The 26214-nt window shown below is 41.6% G+C and overlaps 1 protein-coding gene across 5 annotated transcripts in view; it reads left to right on the top strand.

The window, feature by feature from the left end:
- Window positions 1-26214, top strand: part of GPM6B (glycoprotein M6B) — a 106934-nt gene that overhangs the window by 52337 nt on the left and 28383 nt on the right. For 2 of the 5 annotated variants that reach the window (XM_041472302.1, XM_041472304.1), the window contains exon 1: window positions 22330-22400. The exons of 1 other annotated variant lie outside the window; for it this stretch is intronic. In XM_041472302.1, coding sequence (XP_041328236.1) covers window positions 22340-22400 — 61 coding nt within the window. In that variant the 5' untranslated portion in view covers window positions 22330-22339. Of the gene's footprint in view, window positions 1-22329; window positions 22401-26214 lie in introns of those variants that run through there. 2 more of the 5 variants (XM_041472300.1, XM_041472301.1) reach the window with 1 other exon arrangement.

Here is a 26214-nt window from a genome sequence, read left to right as displayed (position 1 = left end):
TCAAGGAGAACAGTAATTGTAGAAAAGCTGTGAGGGATGAGGTTTTGCTACGATCCAAGAGCAGGTCAGTCTCTGTGTGGGGGAATATTTCTACCAGCAGACAGAGTTTGATTCATAAGGCAGTGGCATAAGAAGTTCCAATGTCTGGAAGCTGGAACACAAAATGCACACTACTAATAAGTAATAGTCTTTATTATGCTGATGATTCATCTATGAAAGAACTAACCCATAAATTTAGTAGGTCCCTCATCTGGCCAATTTTTTCAATATACCAGATTAGCTGTGTTTCTCCAGAAGAAATGTCATAGCCTTGTAGGAAAGGTAGAAGACAGTGAGATGATGGAGGACTCACTGGATCAAGTCTTGTGGGCTATAATAATCTGGAATCTTTGTGATCTGGAATGTCTGTCAGGAACTGGAGTGAGGCCATCAGGTTTTTTTCAGATAGGCTGCTGAACAGCTGTCAGACACTAGCTGCCAGATAACATAAAGAATGTGTCCTGTATTGCCAGAATGTCTAAGTGATTTTGGCAGTGGAAGGAAATGTGGGCTTGCTTCATAAGTCTTTTCACCACAGGAAGGGATGATGCACATTATAATCTGTTCTAGCAGAGCATTTGTTTGGGCACCAGAGGAAACAAAAGAAAATACAGGATGAAAATCCAGATCAGTGCCCTGTGAGAGGGTAAGACCAGGTCTTGGAGGCTTTTACTTGCAGTTAAATTTCACTCTTTGGATAACTTTTAGAAGCAGATCACTAAATCATGTAGTACTTTCTGCTGACAGTTCTGACTTGTTTAAAGCTGTTATACATCATTGCTTGAGAGTAGTTTCTATGGGCCTCACCAAGGTTAGAGATGGGAAATTCGTCTGCTTTTAAGTTCCTTTTGTCCAGCAAGCATTTCTTCTCTTTGCTTAGACTGTGCCAGTTTGGGGCTACTACCCTTTCACAAGTGTTAGATGTGAATGTTGTGCTTTACACCCAAATGGATGCTGACTTCCTGCTGATGTAGGTGTCCACTTTTCTCAAACCCAATCTCCTGGAGGCTTTACTCCCTCATGATGCACATGTCTTGAGCTGCAAAATGTAGACCATGGAAATGATGAGAGAGAAACTGAAATCTTTTGTACTTCAAACCTTTTCATTTTCTTCATGACTCTGCAGTACCACTTAAGCATGTGTCCTGTTGGTTTTGGAAGAAGTACCAGACTCAGTCTAGCTTGATGGGTATTTATGGGGACATACTACCTCCAGTTAAATTCCAATAAGAAAGTCATCTTCTGATGCAAGTCGGTCTCATCCCCCTACCTGTCTTGTGACACCCTGGTCTGTTACATCACTGTATCACTAGCAGGTGTTGGGCTGGTGGAGTGCTTTGTCTCCTGCCTATTAGGACAGGCTGAGGTCTCCAGGTCTTCCTCTAGAGCCTTCCATGTGAATATCAAATATGTTTAGTGATTCTTCATTACCAGCTTGTTGTTGTCACTCTTCTCAACTTTCTTATGAGAAAGGGATAGAGATGTCAAAGACATTAAAAAACCCTGGAATCCCTCAGTTTATAGAAACAGTGATGCAGTCCATGGACATAAAATGGGTAACAATAAGGAACCCTAGATTGTACAGACACCATTGAGCACTGTCTTGCTCCTGCTTGAAGGTGCCTCATCTTGAGAGAGGCATGAGGAAGATACCAGTGCTTGTCAACAGAGATAACTGTCAGCCATTCCCAACTTCACAAGCTGATAGTGAAGATTTACATTAAAAGAGTGACTGCTAAATTAATTCTAATCAAGTGGAAATCAGGAACTGAGGAAGGATGGATATACTACATAGGCATAGCATTGTTCATATAGCACAGATATTTAAAATACAACTTTCCTGCTAGTACTGAGAATCTGCTGGAAGTCAGTCTTAAAACATAATCCTTTGCAATGAAACACAGCAAAGAAGTTATGATTCATTTTTCTATCATAATAATCATATTTATATGTAATTTGTGACTGTTCAGTTCTGTTAAAGTCTTAGATCTCTAGGAAAAAAATTCAGGAAAGCCAAGGTTCACATGAAAGCAGGTATCAATGCCCTTTCAAGTACATTTATTTGCTCAGCCAAAAAATGAGCATGTGCAAACATTGCAGGGTTCAAGGGGAAACCAATGAACCAGCTAACATCCAAAAGAAAGATCTTACTGACTGTCTGTTTCCACAGAAAAGCACCTCTAGCTATTACCGTATTTTGAAGGGCCACTATTATTGGGTATTTCATTCTGGTGTATGATCAAGAACTACTAATAGAAATTTTAAAAAAATTACAGTAATTCATAAGTAGTTCAGTATCATCAAATATGAATCATTTAATTGGATGCTATTCCTCAAATGCTTTTTCTTTTGTTTTTGTTACATGCTCTCTTCTTTCTCTGAAGTAGCAGCTTTGCTTTGCTGAAGATTCCTCACATTTCACACAGAAGGTCCTCTCCCCCATTAACTCCAGGCTGTGCCTGTAGGTCAGGTCTCTCTCCTTACAAACTGGAAGTTTGCACCTCATATGTTATTGGGAAGTTGTTACAAACTTCTTTAACTTGTTACGCTTTTCTGCAAACAGTGCTGCATTGCAAACTCCTGCATGGTGCTGTGCATGATGAAGGAAGAGAGCACAGCTCAAAGTTTTCCTTTGGGCCATCATGTGCTCAGGTTATTTCTGAATAGCAGCCCCCTGTCTGGGGCTGTATATGTGCCTGGTGTTGTTTTGTGCTGCTGTGTGAGAAAATGAAGCAATGTGGCATTATGTGAACAAAAATTTACCACCTTTTACCAAAAATGTATTTTTTCATACCAACTTTTCTTCAGCCTTAATTAATAGTTTTTCTTGATTATTCACTTAAAAATGAGTGAAGTGCAACAATTTACAAAATCTACTTATTACATAGAATCATGAGGTGTATCTGCATATAGGATGATTGCTTCCATGTACTTTTTCCCAGGAGTTTTGTGACTAGCTCTCTAGGCCAGGCAGCAGGACTGAATTACTGGCATTGTAATGCCTGTGATGGTGCTTTTGGAGAATATCTTGGGTATCACATGCTGGAGTGAGAGAGAGGAGTGCCCATCTTCTACTTGTAATGAGAACTAGGGAGAGCGAGAAGAAACCCACTGGCAAGTTCAGGTGTGTTTACACTGCTGTACCTGCATTTGTAATAAACAGGTATTTCCCCAGTCTCAGGCAAAATTGTTGCTTTTCCTCATCAGATGAGTCAGTTCACAAAGAGACAAAGTTTCTATACCACAAGGCAGTCCTGCCAGAGGACAGATTTTTGTATCAGATACATCGAACAGGCTGAAATTATATCTAATTAATGACTGTGTAAGCTGGCCTTGTGCTAGAAGGCCATATGTTCATTTGTGTAGACATGATGAAGGCAGGCAAACAGCATCTGCAGAGATTACAGATCTGCCCCAGAGCTGCTTACTCACTGTGAGGCACTTGATGAGGAAGGCACTGCTGATGCCAGCTGCCTGAAGTAGCACTGATACTCACGGATTGTACATGATAATATGTGAATTTTCATGGCATGTTACTGCCTGCAGTCTTTTGTCACTATGGGACGGAGTCCTTAGCATGCTGATTGGTTGGGGGTACCTCATCTGCGGAAGGGCTGTGATATAAATGTTCAGATACTCAGGGAAACCTGTGTGTGGGCACTAATGTGGCACATAGTGTGCAACTGTTTGTTTTTAAAGAGAGAAGGGAAGTAGGCATGAGTGGGAATGGCTCACCTATGTGGACTTACAGCTGAGAGCTTTTCTCCAGCCTGTTGGAGCAAAGTGTCTTTCATTATCAGGTCCCCTAGTCCTGAAGATGTGTGCCATAGCTAGCAGGAATGTGTGTGTGCATGTACTTCTGTTAAGTATATTTCTAGCCAATGAAAGGGAAAGTGTTTTGAAGGTGTTCAAATAGTAGCTCAGTGTAAAATCTGCCCTGGAAATCTCTCTCAGCCTTTGAGAAGGTACTGAGAGTGATTTTCAGTTGTTTTTCTTTTCTGGTGGAAGACGTTGACTCAATAATGTTTCAAGGACTGAAAAGGTGACTTTGGGAAGGGCCAGATGAAAAAACTTAATTTTGCTGTGATCCATTTTGCTAAGATGAATGGTGACCATTTACCTTTCACCAGAGTTGTGTTGTCTCAGTGGGGACATGATGGCTTGGATTGCATAGGCAGTCTGGAGAAATTCTATTGAGCTAGAGGAGAAAGGCATTTCTTTGTCCTTGAGGAATTTTGTATTTGTCCTCTGGGATGAAGGATAAATCAAACAGGCTAATTTTGGAAAACTAAGAAGTCACATCATTTTTCCCCTGGTATTTTTGCCTTTCCCTTTCCCTTTCCCTTTCCCTTTCCCTTTCCCTTTCCTTTCCTTTCCTTTCCTTTCCCTTTTTTTTCTTTTCTTTTCTTTTGACTCTTATTCTGCCAGAGACCAGCATTCTGGGTGGATGGCTTCCAGTGCTCTTCTGCCTGTGAAGAAGAAACATTAGGCAGAGTCAGAGGAGGGATATTGTTCAGCTTTGTGGCCACATATATCCTCATTGTCTCCATACAGGAGTCCTTAAATCCTCCAAAAGTTAGCATTAGAGGATTAGCATTAGAAGATGGGAAGGTTTGTCGTTACTTGTCAGTGATCTGGAACCACTTTTACACTTGTCTGTACACCATCAGTGGGCAAGTGGGCTTTTCTGATCAATTGCAGAAGAAATTTGAGAGATTCTAGTTGTCTCATATCTCTGTGGGTTTAGTTCTTAATTATCCTTTTGTGCCATTCTGCTGAAGCATGTTTGTTAATCACTTCAGAGTACTTTAGCTTCTTTCAATATATTGAATTCCACTTGGATGCTTTTAAAAGTGTTTGCGCAGCATATGCCTTTCTTAGGAGTATGGGAAATATCCACAGTCTGAAACAAAAGTGCACTGTTCCAAACTCAACATCCATGTTGTTATCCCGTAAATTAGTACGCACTGTGCTGTTACGTAAGTTTGCCTTGTGTCAGAATAATAAAAGCTGAGTGTACTAAAAGGCTGATAAGCCTGCCATGAAGAATTACATTGCTCAAAATTTTCAGTCTTTAAGTAACACCTGTTGCATTACTGACATGCTGGTAGTATAGAGTGTCTTGAGAGCTATTAGAAAAAAAAAAAAAAGACAATTTTTCAGGCCGTTCAGGTCTGAGCTTTGGCAGCCTTGAATTTAGTATTGTCTCGGAGCCACTCTTATAGAAAAGGACTTGGAGAAAGCACAGCTGTTCTGTATTTTTGGATATTAAAAATGGACAAAGTCACTTTTCAGTAATACTGCCATAGCCTCAAGGACCAAATGCAAAAAACAAGTGCTCCTTCTGTTGGCAGGTGGGAAGCTCAATCCCTTAAAAGGCAAAATAAAAAATAATAAAATAGATGGTTGTGCAGATTCTGAGGGTAGCCTGCAATGAGGGTGAAGGGACAAGTACCCACAGCTGCCAGAAAAAATCACTGCTGGCAGTGTGTGTGTATAAAGTGACAGCGCGCTTCCAGCAGCCCTTAAATGAGTGGCGGGGGGGAGAGGGGAAGTTCACCCCTGCTACCACAGTCATGCACAATGATCGCCTTTCTGGGTGCCGAGGTCACAGCTGCTGTCGGGAGATTACGTACAGAAGCACTCTTCTTCTCTGGAGAATGAGGTTTCCTGGAGGATTAAGCACAGGCTGAAAGCAGGAGGAGTTATTCAGGAGGAAGACAAAGACCGTGAGCCCAGGGCTGTGACAGGCAACAGGGGCAGAAGGCTGTGAGCAAGAACCGGACTGCCAGGAATTGCTGCTCAGATGGGAGAGCCTCCAGTTAGAGATCCTGAAGTGGTCCAATTGTGGGGTGAAACCCAGTGAAGGTCTGGCATGACCTTGCCTGCTACAGGACTTGGAAGTGTTGCTTTCCCACTCATGTGGGAGGTGGACGGAGTCTGAAGGGCTCTGCGACCTCCTGCATCTGGACTAAAGTAATTTCTTCCTCTCAGTCTCAAGCCCTGTTTATATTCAGAAATAGTGATCAATGCAGTAATCTGAACCCCCATATAAAGGTACATATGCTCTCCCCATCTGCTCAGAAAGTGAGGCTTTTTGCATTTTCTTCTGTCACTGACGTATTTCACTATGCCTTCTAAACCCAGTGCTTTGGTGCTTCCTTCCTTCTTCTATCTTCCTTCTTAGCTTTCTTTTTTATCTCCTTTTTTCTCTCTTATCCTACTGTTTCACCTCTTGGGTACACACATTCCCAGGCAAGTATCCAGAATATCCTTCACCCACATATCATGTGCCAGCACCTCTGTTTTGTGTAGGAAGGTCTTCTATATTTGAAGCCAGGGCCATCTGTCTCAATGCTAAAAAAAAACCAAAAAAAAAAAGGTTTCTTGCAGTTTTCTGCAAGGGCAATGGCCACAGTTCTTCTGCATAACTGTAAAAGGAAAAATGCAACCAATTCTATAGTAGTAATATCTGAAACTTCCATTTATCAATTCTAAAGTTAAATCTTATTTCACCTACTGGATTAAATTTCCCATATATCTCATATGCTGGCAACTTCTTTTTAGTGGCTTCAGAATCCTAGTGCTTTTTATAATCTGAAACAAATGAGTGCTGCACATAACATAGGAAAGGAGAGGTGGAGGCAGAGGAGGCTGACAATGCATGCATTCAAACAAAGTGAAAGTGCAAGTGGGAAAAATCTGTGTTGGTAGAGCTTGTCAGAGGGTGTTTCAGGCATATCATGTATTAGGAAATCATAGCTATTTTAAAAGCAAAAGAATGAAACTTCTTAAAAGGAGCAGAATTTCAGAAGGATGCTAATGAGGAAGTATTGGGTGCCAGAGTTTAAATGTAATGTCATAGTTGCTAGTTGTCCCTGCTGTATGGATGTTTCCTAAATGCAGTGTGAGTCTTCACCAAATCACATTTTAAACTCTATTTCCATTTGCCTCTCACTCTGTAAAATCCTCTCTAAAAGGGAGCATTGTCAAATAAATTGGTAAGAATTAAAATACTGCTGTTGTAGCTGAAAATAGTTCATGCTTTTGATGTTGCCTTTAGTCACAAACAAAAATAAACAGGAAATCATACAAAAACTGTTGAGAGGAGAAACTCAGTGTGAGGTAGAAATGTAACCTGTGCTACTCAGTTCTGGCTCTGGTTGATATATTGTTAAGAGCAAAATGCTGAAGAGTGCTGCCTTGCAAGGAGTGACTGCCCACATCTGGTGAATTGGATTAGCATCTAATTAGCATGCAGAGTTTAGAAAACTTTTATAAAGTTTCAAAAATAATGTGAAAGAAATAGCTAAGCTAAAAATTCAGAGAAGAATTACTGAAATGTTCCTCTGAGCACAACTTGAAAGTAGCTTTCCTGCTCCTTAAAGATGTAGCTCACATGAATGGTAACCTATTTTATTTGTTAACATTTTCTGTTCAGATAATTTGTTAAATTTAAAGATATCTGTAGTATCTAATTGACACCTGTAGCTAAGAGTCCATCTGGAAATCAAGGCATATATTGAGGAAGATCAATAAAGTGATTTTACTGTTTGTGAAAGCAATTTTTCTGGCTTACTTTATGCATCAAAAAGGATAATTCACCTGTCCTATGTTTGTGAAGTACCTCAGCAAACACAAAAAGATAGTCTAAGTTTATATACTTACTTTTTCAACACTGTGTTGTAATAGCATGTTTCCAAGCAAAAACATACTTTCCTCTTTAATCTCATTCACTTAGATATACATCAACTATTTGGTATAGCAAAGTGGGTAGTTCAGGCTCAAAAGTGTTCCAAAGGAGAAATGGAGGCAGAAACACCTTCTGTAATTCTTACTGCAGAGGAATAGAAATTCTTTCCCTATGTCTCTAAATTTAAGGCTTACACCAGCACTGAGAAGCAGTATTTTTAAAAATAAAATGTTGATTTGTGAAATAGAAATGACAAATATTTTAAGATGCAAATGGCTGGTTTTTTGTCTTCCTTCTCTTTTGCAGTTCCTAGTATCTCCTCAGCCTTAGGGGTGCAATCTCTTTTTCTGTGGGACTGCACAGGCCTTATTTACAGAACACATCTTCTTCTATAACAGTGCTTCATCTTGCAGGGGTGGGAAGTACAGCCCACTGTGTATTGGTAGTATATCTTTTGTGTCCATAAGGAAAAATCTTAAACAATATATATGAGAAAGGATCAGCATAACACTACCAGATGATTCAAACTGTGGAAAAATTACATTTCGCTTCTGTAGGGCATCCCACATACTTAGTTCCTATGTCTTGGCTTAGTTGTGATTCTTTTACACACATCTATATATATATATATACACATACATATATATACACACACACACACACACACATATATATACATGCATATATATAATTTTTTTTTCTCTTTGATCTATTTAGAAGAGAGATAAAATTCTGTCAACATCTGAAGTAATGTTACATTGCAGATAGAAAGGAGGAGCGTATTTTTTGGAGAGAAAAGGGTTTATAAGTATCCAGGCCCTTGAGTGTTTCTGGGCTTCTTGGCTTCAGTGGTACAACTCTGTGAGGAAGCCCCTCTGTAGCAGAACACAGGCTGTTTCTCCCTGGTTTGGGATCAGCTTGTGTAGCATGTCTGGGACCATGCAGGCTCCCTGTAGAAAATGCAGTGTTGTAGAATCATGGGTTCTGTCCAGCCAGTGCACTCCAACTAGCATGCAGTAGGATGATGTGGGGAAGCATTTACTTCTTCTCTCACTCTGATCTATGCCTGCATCACTCTCCTGATCTTGGTCATGATGTAGCTGGTGGCCCAGCTCTTCACTATTTGGCATTCTCTGCTTTCCAACCTTGATCTGAAAGGAATTTTCTGTTTTATGATCCTGATCCTCTCTCCAAGGGCAAACTTGGAAGCCATAGTACTCTTTTTTTTAACATCTGTGTGTCTGAATAAGTTTTGGGACTCTTACATTTAGAGCAGAAAATTCAGACTAGCAAATTTCTACCATTTCCTGAAAGGACTGAAAATCACCTCTGCCTTGATACCTGCAGCAAGATTCCCCAAGTCAGGGCACTGTTTAGAAAGTAGCAAAAATAGTAATGATCCTTGAAATTGGTTTTGTTAGACTGAGTTAAAAGGACAGGAAAGAAAATGTGTGGAGCTTGTCCTGCTTCATAGCACATCAATCTCTTGTGTGAGTGCCAGTAGTTTTGGGGTTTGGTTTTTTTATGAGATTAATATAGAAGGCCAGAAACTATTTCTGCCTACAGGAGCAGGCATAGTATATCCTGCATTCTCTGTGTCTTCCTCCTCTGACTGAATGCTGAAGTGTGAAGCATATTCTGAGATGTTTCTGTGCTGTGCACTTGCACAGCAGAAAACAACAGTAGGTGGGATATTGGAAAAGTTAATAGCACTTACTCAATGTGGAGGTGACAAGGTAGTTTTGTTTCAGCAAGATAGAGTGACTCATGATGCCAAAATGAATGTGATGAGGCTGGTTTATTTTAGCTTAGATATCACACATACCTGTTGAGGTCTGAGATAAAGCAAGAGAGCCCTCAGCAAGCATACTGTCAGAGTTCAATACCCTGTAGTGATCCAAGTTGTAAAAGCCTGCCTCATCACATAAGAGCACAGAGCGCTCTTTCTGGGGCTCTTTGAAAGGAAGAGTGGTGCCTTTGTTGGCAGGGTGCTGCCCTGTGCCAGAACACCACAGTGGATGGCGGCATGTGCTCTCTATTCATTGTTCGTCTGAATCCAGTGATTCTGAAGAATAAATGAATTTTAAGAATATTTCCTGGATTGGGGAGTGCTGTGATCAGGTCCCATTGGGTGTCAGCAACATGAAAGGCACTGCTTCACCCTGGTCTGAGTTCATTCACTTCCTTTCTTCTTCACACCCCAAGATGCTGAAGAGAAATTCTGCAGGTGAGACATAGTATTTCTAAATACACGGAGGGAATTTTTTTCTCAGCTTTCTCTTTCCTTGGTTTAAATTCAAAGTTATGACACTGTTTTCCCTGATGTTTCTTTTGACAGACCTTCATTCCTAAGAAGCCTAAAAACTCATTGCTGAGTTTGCTGGGGATATCTCTTACCACCTGTGGTGGGTTGACCCTGGCTGAACATTAGGTGCCCACCAAAACCACTGTGCTCCTCAACTGCGTAATGCAGAGAAAATGTAGCACAAGTCTCATGGGTTGAGATAAGGAAAATCATATGTGAATGGAGCTGAGATCTGCTTTATTTCAATTTCTGTGTCAAACTGTTGTGGCATTTGATTCCAAAGGACTCATCTCAGAAGAAGTGGTTACAAAGTGAAGTTCTCACTCCAATGTGAATGAGACAACCAGTCTCCATTTTGGTCTTTAATTCCTCTTTTCTCCTACCTAGACTGCTTTGTTACTCTCACCCGTCTGTTAATGACCTAATGAAGGCCTCTGAAGGGTTTCTTAAGTCCCTTCTCCTTTTGCTTTGACATTAGAGCTTCCTGTGGTAACATGGTGGCGTTGTCTACTGTTTGGTACCAAGCTGTGAAATGCCTCAGAACATGGGAAAACGCATGTCCAGTCTTTAAAGGTTGTGGTGCCAAATAATGTGTAGTCCTCTCCAGCCAGATTCCTTAGTGCCCCTGAACAAACACATTAAAAGTGAACCTGTGGCTACTGGAGACTATGAAAAAGCTTTCCTGGGAGTCAAGTTGGCAGAGCCGGTGCATCAGAGAAGAGTGTGAGGTGCTAGGGGTCAGACCCTTGGGCTGTAGATGCTCAGTGTTGCAGAGGACCTTGTGGTGAGAAGGGAGGGTCCCTGCCAGGGGGAGGAGGATGTCTACGGTCACACCTCAGTCACTGCTGCGCAGTTGCCATATGGACACGATGCTGTGGCAGTGCCAGCAGCTCTGTCACTGCGGTGGGGACCAGAGAGTGAAATGCCTCTCCTGCCAGGTTGTGCAGATCTGCGCAGGCTGGCACTCTGCGGGCGGCAGCGCCGTGCTGCGTGAGCCGCTTGGCACGTGGCAGGGCATGGTTGAGAGCAAAGCAGACACTGTTGAGTATCTTAAGCTTTGCTGCAGAGGAAATCAAGGAGGAGAGATGGATCCTCATCCTCAGCAAAGTTTCCTGAAACAGAACAGAAGAGTCTGAACAATGCAGACATTTCTCCTACAAGACTTCTTCTGCAGGCTGCACCCCAGGCTTTTTTCTGAAGAGCTTTTATATCCACCTCACTTGCAAGCTGCCTGCCTAGGATCTCATTGGCATTCTGCTTTTCTGCTGTAATCTCACATTGTTAAGGAGTGTGATTTTTCTTCTTAGCTGTGCCAGATATAGAAGATTACATAAATACTGTGGAAATTTTGGGAGAGGGAAAATGAAGAAGAAGAAAAACCAAACCCAAACCACCAAACCCTTCCTCTAAGAAGCATTTTGACTTTTTAATCTTATGTCTTCCTCACAGAGGAAATTCTGTTTAATGTAGGAGCAAGGCAGACATGCCTCTTTACCAAGAAAACCACAAACTGGCTTCCTAATGGTCCAACTGTGTTAATGAGCAATTACAGACACACACACTGAGGTGAGGTAGATTTATTCTCCTGGCAGCTGTTGCCCAAAGATGGTTTGATGCAGCAGTGCTTTTTCCTCCTCTTCTGTGTTGAACTCACTTCCATCTCCTTCCTCCTGCCCTCTTTTCCTGGGTAAATAGAAATTCACTTTCTAGGTTGACGCCATTTCATAAAGGTGATACTTCTGAGGTTCAGCTCTCCCATTAAACCAAAGGATAATCCGGGGTGTAGGGAAGGCTTTTTTTTGCTCCTCCTTACAGCACAGTGCTTCAGTTTCTCATTTTCAAAACAGATATTTTCAACAGTGAGCCCAGGATACAGGGGTAAAATTGAGCTTTGAATACAGGACCCTTTCTACTGGATTGCTGTGCATGTGTTTGGGTTCTGAAATCCTCGATGACAGGTTCTGTGCAAGTGTTGAGGGCAGCCAGGCCAGCTCTCTGGGGGACCCTGGGGTGCAGTTCAGTGCAAGCAGTGCACAGACACCGTGTTGCTCTTTGCAGTATCGAAAGATTGTCTTTTAAAGTCCGAAACCGATCAAATAATAAGATTTTATCGGAGGTGCTTCCTGCTTTACAGAAAGAGTGAAAAATTGTTAAATACGCTTGCAACTCGGGAAGGAGAGGAGGAATAAAACTTTAAACAGTGCTGCTAAAAACAGTCTGGGCTGCTTTTGTTTGGACTTGCAAAACGCAGCAGCTTAATGCCTCCATTGTATGCAGGGGGAAATATGCTAATTCAAAGCACATTTCCCATCAGAAGCCCTTTCAGGCCTGTCATCGCTGAGATATGAAGGATGATAAAAGCGGGGAGCAGGGGAGGCCCGTGCTGTGGGAGCGCGGCTGCGGGCATTGTGCGCTGAAAGCGGCAGCCGAGCCCGCTCACCCGTGAAGGCCCGGCCCGGGCGGGTTCCCATGGGCGCCGCCGGCCCGGCCCGGGACCCCCGCCAGGGCCCGGGCCTGGCGCGGCCACAGAGGCGGGCCGAGGGGCTGCTGCCCACGGTGTGCGAGCGCCGGCCACCAGCGCCCATCCCGCAGCCCCGCGACCTGGGGCTTCTCTCGGGGTAACACGGACAGCTACTTTTAAGTGCAGTTTCAGCTGAAATAACAGATTTTTCGTGGCAAGGCCTCCATCGGTTCATTTCCAAGTTGCTGATGCGTGCAGGGCAGTGGCGCGGAGCTCCCTCTGTAAAGAGACGCCTTCAGCTCGGGAAATGGGGGATGCCGCAACTGGCAAGACTTTTTTCTTCTGTTATGCAACAGAAGGGCGTCTGTGAAAAGCCACTTACATTAACAGACTAATGTTACCATATCTATATGGTTATATTTGAGGTTTAAATAAATGCATTCATCAGTGTTTGGTATGTATTAAAAATCTCAAAACACTAGTCTTTAAATACTGACTGATATGTATAAAAGCCTAGAGTTTGGGGTTTTTTCCCTTGTCTCCTAAAATTGTGAAAAGGTCTTTAAATGATGGAGTTTGTCCCAGGACCCTGTTGGTCCAGAACTAGGGAGATGCTCAGTTTACTCAGGAACACATTTTCTGTCTTCCTTTAAACATGTGTGTGTTGTTTTATTGTAGAGAATTAGGGCTTTAGTGAAATTGACGATCTGATAATGTTGCTATGATATTTGCTTGGAAACTGAAGTGGCAGTGAAAAATCAGTTATAGTTTGTTTGCCTCTATAAACCTGCAGTGTACTAATGGCAAATTAAGCTAAGAAAATGGGCTTTTGATTGTGTTTGCAATCTGGTGCGTTCTGTCTGCAGTAAAAGTATGTACTACACTTGAACACACAATTAGTTTCTGAGGATCATGGGTGGAAGTAAGTGCTTATAAATACTTTTAAAGCTGTGGCTGGTCTTCAGTTTCTTCCCCTACTAATAAACTTGTGAACAAGCGGTTTGGGCTGGGTGATTTTTGGCTGAACATGGGAAACTATGGTTTTTTCTGCAACCTGTGGGCAAGTCTGTGAGCTGCAATGTCCCATGTTGAGCAACTTACCTTTGGTCACCTCCACCTACACTTGACGTAGTAGTTTTTTTCTACATAGTGTTCTTACAGACCACAGAAGAAAACCTTAGTCAGAGCCTTGGGTGTTGTTTCTGCCCTGTGCTTTTCTCTTGTTCTAATTTTAGGGGTTTTTTTTCAATATATACATCCCTTCTCCCCTTCCCTGGTTCCTTAGCTCCTTTCTTTTCCTCTCCAAATGGTGCAGAAAGGTGGAGCAGATAACTGTACTTCAGGAATCTGTAGTAGTATGTAGGAGATGTGTCTGTAGTACTACTGAAATCAAAAATGCCTGGGGCATTTTCAATAACTAACGTCAGAGGAAGCACACAATGAGAATGCTTAGTGTTTACACCTGGGAAGCTCCGAGTGCAAGAGAAATGGTTACAAATTCGCTGAAAAATAGAGAGTAGAAATAAAATGGGATAGGAATGATACAAGGAACAGATGAAGAAAAGTAGATGAATTTCACTCTGACTCATGACAAAGTGCAGAAATTATGCCTTTCAGCTGTTTAAAACAAGTGAATGTCACGTTTGGAAAGAAACAGAAATGGGGATGTAACTAGGCGTTGCTCAAAAGAGAGTCTGGGTGGTTTTCAGGCAGCAGGAATGGAGGCCATTTCAGAGGCTGGGACCCTGCTCCTTGTGGAGAAGCCGCTCCTTCTGCACTGACTGCAGCGGGGCCCTGGCCATTGTGCAAGCCCTCCTTTGTGCCCAGCCTCAGAACCTGCCGGGCCACAGAATGGCTCCTCTCACCAAGCACTGAAAGGCTCCAAGCTTGAGACACTTAGAAAATTAGGCAAGACAAAGTGTTGGAAATATATACTCTAGGGAATAATCCTGCCCTGGCAAGGGATTTTACTAACTGGGAATCCAGGCTGAAAGCTGCTACTTTGTCCTTAACTCACCCTATAGCACTTTTGTCTCCGAGCTCACTTTGTATGCAGGATCACCCACTGCTGAGGTTCGGCAAAAATTGAGGCGTGACATGATACAGACGGAGCTCCAACCACACTCGTTGTTAGCAGGTTAAGTCATTCCTTGTTTACAAAGGTAGAGGGGTGGGGTTTTTTTCTTAATTGTGCTGAGCTCCCTGAGCGCACTCTTAGCTTTTTGTGGGTGCAAGTGAAAGACCTGTAGAACACTTGAGCGGCCTTTGTTTGCTGTTCACAGCGGCGCTCTCAAAGGCTTTGCAAAGCACAGAAGAACCACTACTTTCGACATGACTGGGATCCCAATCGCTGCAGCTGGAAAGAGGGGACTGGAAAAGCTAGACTGGAGAAGTTGCTTGGCACATATTTAGTCGATGAGTTAATTGGACACTCTAAACGCTGGACTTGTTAATGTCCTGCTGCTTTCCTAATGAGGATATCTGCTGTTGCAAAGAATACAGTGATTAATTTGGGACCGTTTCGTTAGTGTCTTAACTGAGGATTTCATGACTAGTGTCTTATGTGTGAACAGAGACTACATTTGCAATTCAACAGGCAGTCCAGCACTGCAAGACAGAGCTGGTCCAGGATCTTTCCAAAGTATAGTTTAATTACACTGGAATGAGAATTTTCTGTCTTGGGGAAACAGCTACAGTTGTCATGACTTACAAGGTGCTGAAACCTCAAACAGTGAATTTCAGTACCTCATACCAATCATTATTGTGATGCTTTCTTTTATGTCAGCATTTTGACTTTTGAGTTCAGTGGGCTTTTCAAAAAGTTGATGCACAACTGCCCAACAATCCATGAGTTGCTCTAGGAGCAATGTATGGCAGAGCCTGGGGCTGGTGGTGCTGGTTTTCCAACTCAGGATACTGAGATAAATGGGTAAAAGTGCTCCCAAGATGTGGCTTATCTGTGCTGAGAACTCCAGTCTGATCTTGGCTAACTTGGTTCCTGGCCCTGAAACCTTGAGCTGCAGGAGTCTGTAGCAGTCTGTACACTGGGATAGTGCATTCACTATCAAACTGAATACCTATTGCATGACTCTGTAAATTAGTATGTATTCCTCATAGCAGTCCCAATGGTGCTCATATGGTTTACTGTTCGATAAAAATACATATATAATTGTATGCATTTTCTTCATATACATAAGAATATGCACACATACGTGTTTTCTGCATGTGTACATACACACACATATCTACATCTGTGGTTTATGCACGGAATCCTTTGTGACATTCTAGGAGGATTCTTTATCCTTGTCCCTCCCCATGTACCCCCAGTACTCAGTGTGAGGTACCCTTCTATAATGAGTGCCCCTGGTTTTTTTGGGGGGAGCTGTAGGCTTTTGCACTTCTTTTTATTTCCCTGCTTTTTTCCACGCTTTGTGAAAAGACTGGACTGAAGCCAAGACTGAAGAACAAAACGAGCACTGAATAGATGAGAGATTGTAGGTGGGATGCTGAAGTCTATGCGAAGAGTGGGAGGGCAATTTTGAAAATCAGAACTGGATGTAAAGTTAACAGAGAATCGTCTGATTAAATATGACTTTGTGGAGCAAAAGGCTAAGTTTGTGTCAAGACTGAACAGTGACGTTTATTTATAGACAGAAAAAAAGAAATCAACAGGTTGCCTCCCAATACCAGTCCTGTGTCAAACTCTTGTGTTTTGAGATGGAACAGCTATATTAACAGGAGTATATTATAATGATACCTTTGCTGTCTTCTAAATTGCTGGCAGAAATAGCTCTCCTGCAAGTACAAGAGGCACTTCTACTTGAGTGCTGGCAAGTGTGACATAAATATCTAGGATGCTATTTCAGTATGTCCAAGTATTCAGAAGCTCTAGTTAGTTTTCTGAGATGGCAGTAAGCTTTGACAACAGTATTGGAGAAGAGGGTTCACAGCAAAAGCTAAGTATGTTGGATTGTCTTCAAAGTGCAGAATTAAGGCAACAAAGACAAAAGACTTGAGTGTATTTTTTTTCCTGCTGCACTACAAAGCAGAGGCAGGATAGCTGAGAATCTTCCCTCAATTGTGATGGACTGAGGGAGCAAAAAAAGGTGGTTATATGTGCCAAAGTAAAAAATGTAGCCCTTAAAATTATGGAGGAGCATTTGAAGTACTGTTGAAGGCTTCATGTGTTAGTCGTGTATGTGAGGATCTTGCCACTGATGAAGAGAAAAATTTATGGAGATTGGGTAACTCAAAGCCTTGTTTTGCTGCTTCATTGTAAAGTTAAAGCATTTGAAACCTGTATTGCAGTACACTTGTAGAAAACTATGCCATAAAATTGTGGAGCGGGAGTAGAAGCTGAGGACAGCCACTGGATCTGGAGCTCTGAACACTTACCTAATGAAAGTTCCTTCCAGGGGAGATGCTAGGAAGTCTTTGCTTTCATTTTCTGTATTTCCATGCCATTTCTACTGTAGTCTAAATGGTTGTCACCATATTTCTTTATGGCTTGCTAAAAGCATGATGCTACTTCAGGCAGCCTCACAGAAGAGGAATGCAAGAGGTGATGTTGCTTCCAGCTTAGTTTCAAATGCATCCTATTTTGTTTTCATTTTTATTGCCTTTCCTTAGAAGTCTTTGGAATGTTGAGAGCCCTCTATTTTGTCTGTCAAGAGTTTTGTATTATTTTCCTCAGATTTTTTCTTTTTTAAATACGAGTTTCTAAAACCCAGGAAAATATTACTAAGGCCCTTAGATTAGATAAATAAAATCCATCACTTTTAAAAATTATTTTCTTCTGTACTGTTGACTGCCTTTCATAAGTGGAAAGCTCCCACCTGCTTAAGAAGGCATCAACTTTTTCTTTCATTTTGACTTTCATCATAGTTCTTCAGGCTTTTTTCTTTGGTGGACTTCATGTCTCTGCAGCCATCTTTAAGACTAGAACTTGATGAGACCTAGCTATTGGAAAAGCCATACAGAACCATCTGCTCACTTTCTAAAGGGATTTGTTTTTTCCTTTTGTGTTCCTACTAAATGTTAGCTGTTGATGTATATTCTGGATCTGGGCTGTTTATTACCTTTGATTCTCAGCTGTGGCTGTAACTGTAGTGGTCCAGCTGGAAACAGGCAGGCTGGACAGAGAACTGTATGTACACCAACAACTGAGTGACATCTCCTTTGCCTGCTGCTTGTCATCAGGCATTTAGCTTGGCAACAGTCATTGACATCTTCACCAGGTTTTGTTAAGGCAGTCACAGCACTGGCATCTTCACACAGTTAAGGTTTGCTTGCCCTTCTGGATGTAGCTCTGTTGGTTAATAACCACTATCCATGCTTAAGCCTTTGTTTTTGCTCTTTCTTACAGAAATTTGAGACTGAGACCCCTAAGTGCACTGCAGACTCATGTCTGTGTTTTATACTGTGGTATAAGTGCAGGGATTTTCCACTGTTATTTGTTAATTTGGAATCCATTTTCCCAGTAACCTAGTATATTTGAAAGAATGAACCCCAATATTAATTTTTTTGTGAAGTACTTGCAAGATGTATGACTGCTGCACAACTGAAAACTAGTCATGCTTTGATTTTATCCACATGGAAAGTTTGCCTGCTTTTGCATAAGTATTTGGATTGGGTTTTATAAGCAAGTCTTTGGTAACTGGTTTAAAGCTGAACACAAGCAATTACATTGCACCAAGTGGCTTCACATGTACTTGTTCTTTCCCTTAAATATTAAAAAAAAAAAGAAGTATTCTATAATATATTCTATATTCTAGAATATACTTATATTCTATAAGTATTCTATAAATATATAAAAAAAAAAGAAGTATTCTTTCCCTTAAATATTAAAAAAAAAAGAAGTATTCTATAAGTTGTCTTTAAAATTAATTGTTTGGATCATGTGTCAGTCTTGTTTGAGGGACAGTCTCTGTATTTTAACTTCTGAGTCTTGGATCTCATAGATAATCTCAAATTGCTCTTCAGCTATGTGAGAACACTCTTTATTACAGCTCTGTGAAGCCTTTGTAGAAATGGCAAGTGTGTATTCATCTCCTGAAAGCTTGTGAAGAATTTGCTGTAGCTTATGGTAGAGCTTCTCAGCCTGCAGGAATGTAAACTAGATTCAGTGACATTAAAGCTAGATGTTCAAAATGAACTGGCACATGAACAGAATAGGAATTGTAATGTATTTTTTAACTTCTGTAATTGTGCTATTTTAATTGACTGAGCAAAATGATAGTGTAGATTTTTTTGGTTTTTTGTAGTTGTTTTTTGTTTGTTTGTTTGTTTGTTTTTTTAATACCTAGATAAAATAGATTTAAGCCTTTTTTAAAAAACTATTTTGCAGTAAATGTGACTTGGTCTGCAGTGCCTTCACATACTTTCCTCCACTGCTCTTCATCCTGAGGTTTGGCAGTAGGCTCAGAGCAGTGCTTTAGCAGCTGAAACCCTTGCTGCTCAGCCCCTCTCCTCATTTTCACTTTTATCTTGTTCTGCAAAAACAAAATGCTGGGCAGAACTTCTCAAATGTAACTAGCTGCCTGCCCTGGTTTCTGGTTATCTAAATCAGCTTGGTCTGTACAAGCAGGTTTTTGCTGAATATCAGTCTTAAAAGATTTTGGGGTTGTTTTTAAATTTTTCCCTTTGTGGCTTAATCTTGTGCTGTGTTGTCATAGGCATAAAGTTGATGTCTCCCAGTCTCATCACATGTTATAACAAGGATGTATCTGTTTAAGGGAGGGAACATGAATGAGACAACTTGCTGGCTGAGATTAGTGCTTGAAGCACAAGATCAGCACCCATGTTAGCACTGGAGGAAATAGTATAGTTTATTTTATTTGCTGTATTTATCAATGATGCTGTAAAAGTTTGAAAATCAAGAAATTACTTAGGATGATAAGTGCTTAACACCTGTCAAACATTGCAGCAATCCAGAAAATAGTAACAAGGGAGGGCAGAGAATTTTACACTCATATATTGCTTGAAGCTTTTAGAGGATGATTTAGTTGGTAGGATTAATGTTTTTGAATTTTGGGTTTGATGATTTTTGAAGTGTTCAGTTCAGGTTCTTGTGAAGTTGATTCTGGTATTGTGCACTGATTTTTCATTGCATGTTTGGGGAAGGGATTATTCTGGGGAAACAGTTGAGGAAATAGTCTCCCAGTCTTAGTTTTGAGTTTCTGAAACATCACAAACTCTGAAGTCCTGAGCCTGCCTAAAATTCTGCTCACCAGTAGGAAAGTGTAGAGCTGTCTGAAGGAGTAGGTCTCACTGGTAAAGAGGGCAGGGCTACAGTCATGGGTTTCCTCAAGGACAGTCTGTAGCCAGAGGTTATGTGTAATGTATTTTCTGTTTAAATAAAGGAAATTCCAGATTATGATTGTATTTTCTGTGTATTTATACTGCTAAGTGCATTGATAATGCACCACTTTAATTAGGTTATGAACTGGCCTTTTGTAACTTAGGACATTCTGAAGGGAGGTTTCAGCCTTTTAAAGTTTTAGATCTTCCATTCTAAAAGCGAAGATCATTAAGAGAGATCTAGACTGTGACAGAAGTACCAACTGCATAATGAGGCATTCCAAGAAGAGAATTTTATTTCAGAAGCAATCAAGTGCTTTGACCAATTACTAAAATTTGTGTGACTTTCAGCAAGGAGGGTGTTTTTGGTATGGATTTTCAGTCTTACTGATGTTAAATGGGGAAAAAGCTCCACTCTTCGTAGAACCTTTTCTTTCTATAATCATTATACCAACAACTTTTAGTAATGGTTAAAAGAATATAGCAAACACATCAGCCATGCTTTCACCTTGTGGCTGATTGTTTCAGGGAGTGTGTTTGCAGTGCATGGTCTTGCTGGGGAGAAATTTCAATCTCTGTGTGGATTGTTGTCTTAGCAGTGGAGAGGAAGATGGGGGAAATATGCCTTGCCACCTGGGTTGAAGTCTCTGCTGTGCCTACTGATTTGATTACCTTCAGGAACCCAACCCCTTGCCCCACATTGGCTTCTGAGGGTACTGCATGCCATCTACAAATTAGCATCATCCTGCTTACATTGATGTCTGCTGAAGTGGGAGCTTCAACTGCAGACTTTTTCTGGGCTCCAAGGAAGCATTTTAGGCAAATGCTTGACATCAAGTTTTGATGCTGTGATATGAAACCTTAGGGTATGACCAAGACCTCCTGGCAGCTGTGCTGAAGCCTGAAGTCTGAGCAGTAATGCCCAAAGCAAAGTAACAGCTGTGTTGGCTGTGGTGAGAGAAGAGGGTTTGTGCACTAATTTCTTGAAAGAGACAGGAACTTTCTCTAATGGTTGGGTCTGAAGGCTTTTGTGCTTTTCATTTGACATCTAGAAATAAAAATTCACAGCAAAATTGTGGGTTGTAGTAACTTCAACCAGAAGAGACTAAATTGCAACTACAAATCTTTGGACTGCTTCCCTCTTCCCACTCTCCTGTTTGAATCTGTTATAGGGAACATGCAGGGTATAGGTTTTAACATCCCCAGCATTTGCTGAATCTGCTGGGCGTCTTTGCAGGCTGCAGAACTGGCTGCAGCGGCTGGACCACAAAGGCCATTACTGCACGCTTGCTCCACCATCCTACACAAACAAAGGGGTGCCTTTGGGCACTTGTGCCCTGTGCAGTGTGGTGCACTGTAAGGCATTGAGACAAGCAAAGTGACAGGCAAGGTTAATTAGCCTCAGTGCAGCCTTAAATCTGTCAGTTGTCCTGGGTTTTGGGAGGGGAACAATACCCCTATGTGGTGTCGCCCTGCTGTGTGGCTCCCCAGCACAAGAGTGACTGGGGACACCTAAAGTCACCTCATGCAGTGCAACGCTGGCATGTCTTGAGTTTGTTGCTCCCAAGTGCAGCTTATTTGATCATGCTGCAGTCTGTGTGGATTGAGGGGACTGATCAAACGTGCTGAACAGCAACACTGTGCTCACTCCCAAGCATGGCTTTAGGTCTCTAGTGGCAGACCTCCTTTTAAAACCCAAGTTGTGTTCTCTTAAACAATTTATCCTTTAGAGTGTTGCACGTGCATTTTAGATCACTTGAACTGGCTTCCTGTCTCCTTGCTTGGATGTTTTTTCTTTTTTTTTTTTTCCATTGTGCTCACGAGTCAAAGAACTAAAATTTTCCATGTACATACATATATATGCCCGCTTTTGTTTTTATGCTTCTCTCACACAGTCTTTTGCCGTGGGTGAGCGGAACTCTCGGCAAAGAAAGCAAACAGAGAGAGCAGACCCATCACCCCCCACCCCTTGAAAGAGCAGAGGGCATGTGGAATAAATCAAAATGCAAAGCATAATAACAAGGTCCCATGGGAAAGGGAGCCTTGTGATTGTGTGCCGGCGTGCACTCCCCTTAGAGACGGCGGCCGGGGGGCTCACCTCACCGCGGCCGGGGGCTCCTTTCTTTCTCACTTGCATCTCCCCTCCCGATGTCACCAATCCATTCACTACCCGGAGAATTGATTAACATTTGTTGGGAGACGGGGAAAGAGGGGAAGAGCGGAGGGCAGGAGGAAGGGGGCGCGATGCTGGTCCCCACGGTGTGGCAAGCCGAGGCACAGGATGGCTATTTTATAGCTGGGGACCCTGGTGACGTATAGCTGAGCGAGCTGGCACAGCTCCTCGTGGACCAGTCAGCGGAGCGAAATTGAAGCTGACAAGACTTTTCTGGCATTTTGGAAAGGACTGTAATCTACTGTAGGGGAGAACAGAGCCGCTCAATCACCGCCGCTGTAAATAGGAGACGGAAGGGAGTGAGAAAGGAGGCGAAGAGAAAAAGTGCTTGCTGGGGGGGGAGGGGGGGCGGCATTTTTGGTGGATGGTATGAAGCCAGCCATGGAAACTGCAGCGGAGGAAAATGCAGAACAAAGCCAAGAGAAAAAAGGTACCCAGGGGTCTAACAATAGCCTGTTTAAATCTTTTCATTCAGGGGGCTTAAAGAGGTTTAGGCCAGTTTTGTCACTTTTTCAAATAGCTCTTAAACAATCATTACTGCGTCCTCGGGCTTTCAGCTGTCCTTTCCTGCATGGCTTGACAACAAATTAATAGAGCATCAACCTTTCTGTCTGCGTCTGTATTTGCTCTGAATCTCTCCTAACCCTACCCGAAATGATGCTTGCAAAAGAAGTCTTGTTATTGCTGCGTCTTTGACAGATTTTGGTTAATTTGGTTTACAGAGGTAGCGTGTGCTTGTGTGTTTGCATGTTGTTTTCGGAGCCGTAATCTGGTGTTTTCATCGAGACTAGCCATGTAGCAAGGCTTTGCAATGCAGTGTGGGAGACCTCAGTTATAGCAACATATAATAGATTATAATGTCACACAACCTTTGTGTAGTGAGCTCGATGCCAAATGCTACTCTTATTTTTAAAATTCCTTTTCTATGGTGTCATCTGGCAAATTTTACTTTTGTAGCTATCTGCCTGCACTATGATAAGAAGGAACAATGCAATGAGTTTTGCAACATTAGATTTCAGGATGTGTTAATCAGTGAGATTTGCTGCTTAATGGAGAGAACAATTTCATGGTAATCGTTCTGTTGTAGGGAGATGGCAGTGCTGAAAGAGAGGTGCTTCATCCATCCCAGCTTTACAGGTTGATTCTGTTTGGTCTGGAGTGCTGAACTTCAGAGCATAAATTCAACTCGCAAGGGAGATTTTCTTTCTGTGTTGTATAATTTGTGTCAAATAACCATTCCTCTTCAGTGTAGCTGATCTACAGATCATAGCAGTTTGTTGGTTTTTTTTTTTTTTTACGGAATGGTATGGCAGCAACAAAATTATTTAAATTTCCACTGTCTTTTTACTTGAGCCATAGTACATTTTTTAACCTGTTGTGTATCCTTTATAAGCAATCTGAGTATCTCATATGAGTATCTCATAGGCGTAAGCAACTGATAAACAACTAGTGCATTTCCCCAAGCAGAATTCTTTCATCGATTGTTAAGCAGTTCAGATATAAACGTGATAAATCCCAGTAGTGTCCAGTAACAGATTTTGTTTTCCTGCTTTGAGTCTGACTCCTGCTACACACTTCATATAAAACAAGCTTCAGTTTCAAGTAAATGAAATTTGTCAAGTGATTAGACATAGTACTACATAATCCCTTAGGGATTTCACAAAAGGAGGTCCACTGATGAGAGATTAAACTCTGAAAGGCATTAGTGTATGTGGACAATAACCCACCTCAATGCAGATTTTGAGTAATTAATGTACAAAATGTCCTGAATAGATTGACTATAAAACCACCTTGAATTGATAGATCATTCTTCAGAAATTACAGCAATTCTTTCCTCTGATTGAGGAGCTTCTTTTAAACCAATGGAATTCATGTTACAGTGAACACTAAAGAAAGTTATCCGTATGCATTAGCAGCTGCGCAAAACAAAATGTGTTGCTGAGTATGTTTATGATGAGTTTATGGCTTCCCTTTTGTTTTGGCAAGGATGAAAGAACAACATGTAGAACAGTAAATCTGCTTCCAAGTCAAGGAGGTTGATCTGTTGCTTTCATGAAATGCAAGCAGGGAGCCTCCTATCCCAATGTTACCACAATTTTTTAATTTTTTCTGTGATAATTTTATACTTTGGATCTGTTACATAAGTATATGTATGTAACACTTGTAGGCTTTGTTCTTGCCGGTTCTCTGATTCCTGAAAGTAGCACATGGTCTCTCACATTATGCTCTGTATTTCTCTTCACTTAAATTCTCAATATGCTTCACAGCAAATTAAAATGCAGAAAGCTGAAACAGTCCTACTCCTAATTTTTACAGCAAAACAAATAGATGAGATCCCCTGCAAAGTTACTGCTGTGAAGTGGTCATGGAGGAGACTTATTTGGTTTTGAGGGGCAGATTTTCCAAAGTGCTAAATCTGTCGAGTCCAGTTGGGTTTTCAGATGGGCTCAGCAGGCATCACGTACCTCTCAAATGTCAGAATTTTTCAATAGGGCTCTTTCACCAGCAGCTCCTGTGGAGGAAAATGGACTTTTTCTCTGTGTAAAGAAACTTGCAGGAAAATGCTGCTGCTTTATTTTGGGGTACAGAACAGAAGATTTCATTTACTCTCTGGACCATATCTCTTACTTGTTATGCCTCACGTGCTTGCCAGCCTTGCAACATTTTCTTCCTCTAGGATCCTACCTGGACTTGGTAATGGCCATCCTTTATGAGCACCCTAGATCCGGTGCAACCAGATCAAGGCAACTGCCACAGCTTGAAGCAGCTGAAGTCCTATCACAGGGTCTTTTAACTCTTCCTTCTAGAAATTAATTGCAAAACCTAAGGAGATAAACCATCATCTGAAGGGGTTTGGGAGATGCTGCTATTGTTAGGACTGAGCAAGGAAAGATCATGAGCATTCTGCTTTAGGTACTCAAGTTCACACTCAGTATGCTTTTCACTGCCAAGTTCTGGGAAAGTATCTGCATTTATCTAATAGCAAATTGTGCTTTTAAGCTAAGAGGTATTTTCCCTTAGCTAGAATTTTAAACTGCATGTTTCTGGGGTGTGCTTTCAATGCAAAGACTTTCTTGATGATGTGCTGCAGTTCTGTGGAGTAAATACTTGGAGGAAGTTGGGCTAGGACTACATGCTGTCTGTGTACAGGTCTCCCAACACTTGGGAGGACCCTGGAGAGCAATGCTGCTGGAGCACTTGGCATGAACAGCGAGGTCTATTTTCAGCTGTAGCACCTAAAGCACTCGTACGTGAGCAGTGGTGCCACACAGGTATTAGGCTGTGTTTCCCACCTCTGTGGCAAATGTGGACAGCCAGCTATTTTGGACTGCAGCGTAGCTGAGAAAATTTGCACAAGCGAATGTGCTTTATGAATAATAACAGATTGATAAATTAAAATGATTGAAAATTATTTAAACTTTTTAGATTTCCTAAACTGTATAGAATTCCCGTGCTGTCTTTTAATAATTTTCATGAATCCCCTGCCTGATTCAGGCAGCGATACTACCCAGCTGATGGATTCAGTGTTTATCTGACATTTGTTTCTCTGCACCCAGATGAGTGGCTGCTGTCCCAGTTTTTTTAATTGGAATTGGAACAACCCTCATGTTGATGGAGATAAGAAATAAGTCAGCTTTATGCTGTGTATCAGCAGCCCTTATCAGAGGAAAACACCATGAAAGCTGAAGCAAAATGTTTAACAGATACTTTGCAGGGCTGCAGGACAGATTGGATGCATTTTAAAGATGAAGGTTTACAAATTATTACAAATGACAGGGTTTATCTTGCAGGCATTAAATTAAATCAGAACGTGAGGACTGGGCAGGCAGATTTACTGAGGTGGAATAAATAAGAAAAACGAAATGCCGTTTTGCATCAGCAGTGAAGGATATAGATCCTGATACACATTAACAGAGACAAGAAGTTTCTCTTTTCATTTAACTGTGAGAAATGCTACCAAGTTGCAAAATTAAAAAAAAAAAAAAAAGAAAAATAATTAAAAAAAAGAAAATAAACCCCAAATGTGGATGACCATGGTGAATTCACCAATTACACACAGGATGGAAGAAAGCCGTGATACTGGGGTTTAGGTTCCTTGCATGAATACATATGATGTTCAAATTGCCTGTGCTCTGCTGAGGAATAATGAAGAGCAGTTTGAGCAGCTGTACCAAAGGTCCCTTTTAATTGGCTCTTCACTGCTTATGTTCTCTTGATAAAAGAAGACCTTGTGCTCAGTCATA

The sequence above is a fragment of the Pyrgilauda ruficollis genome, unplaced genomic scaffold (genome assembly GCF_017590135.1).
Source record: "Pyrgilauda ruficollis isolate IOZ18807 unplaced genomic scaffold, ASM1759013v1 scaffold29, whole genome shotgun sequence".
NCBI lineage: Eukaryota > Metazoa > Chordata > Aves > Passeriformes > Passeridae > Pyrgilauda > Pyrgilauda ruficollis.
Note: the sequence above shows the minus strand (reverse complement) of the source record. Positions and strands in the feature narration are given on the sequence as shown.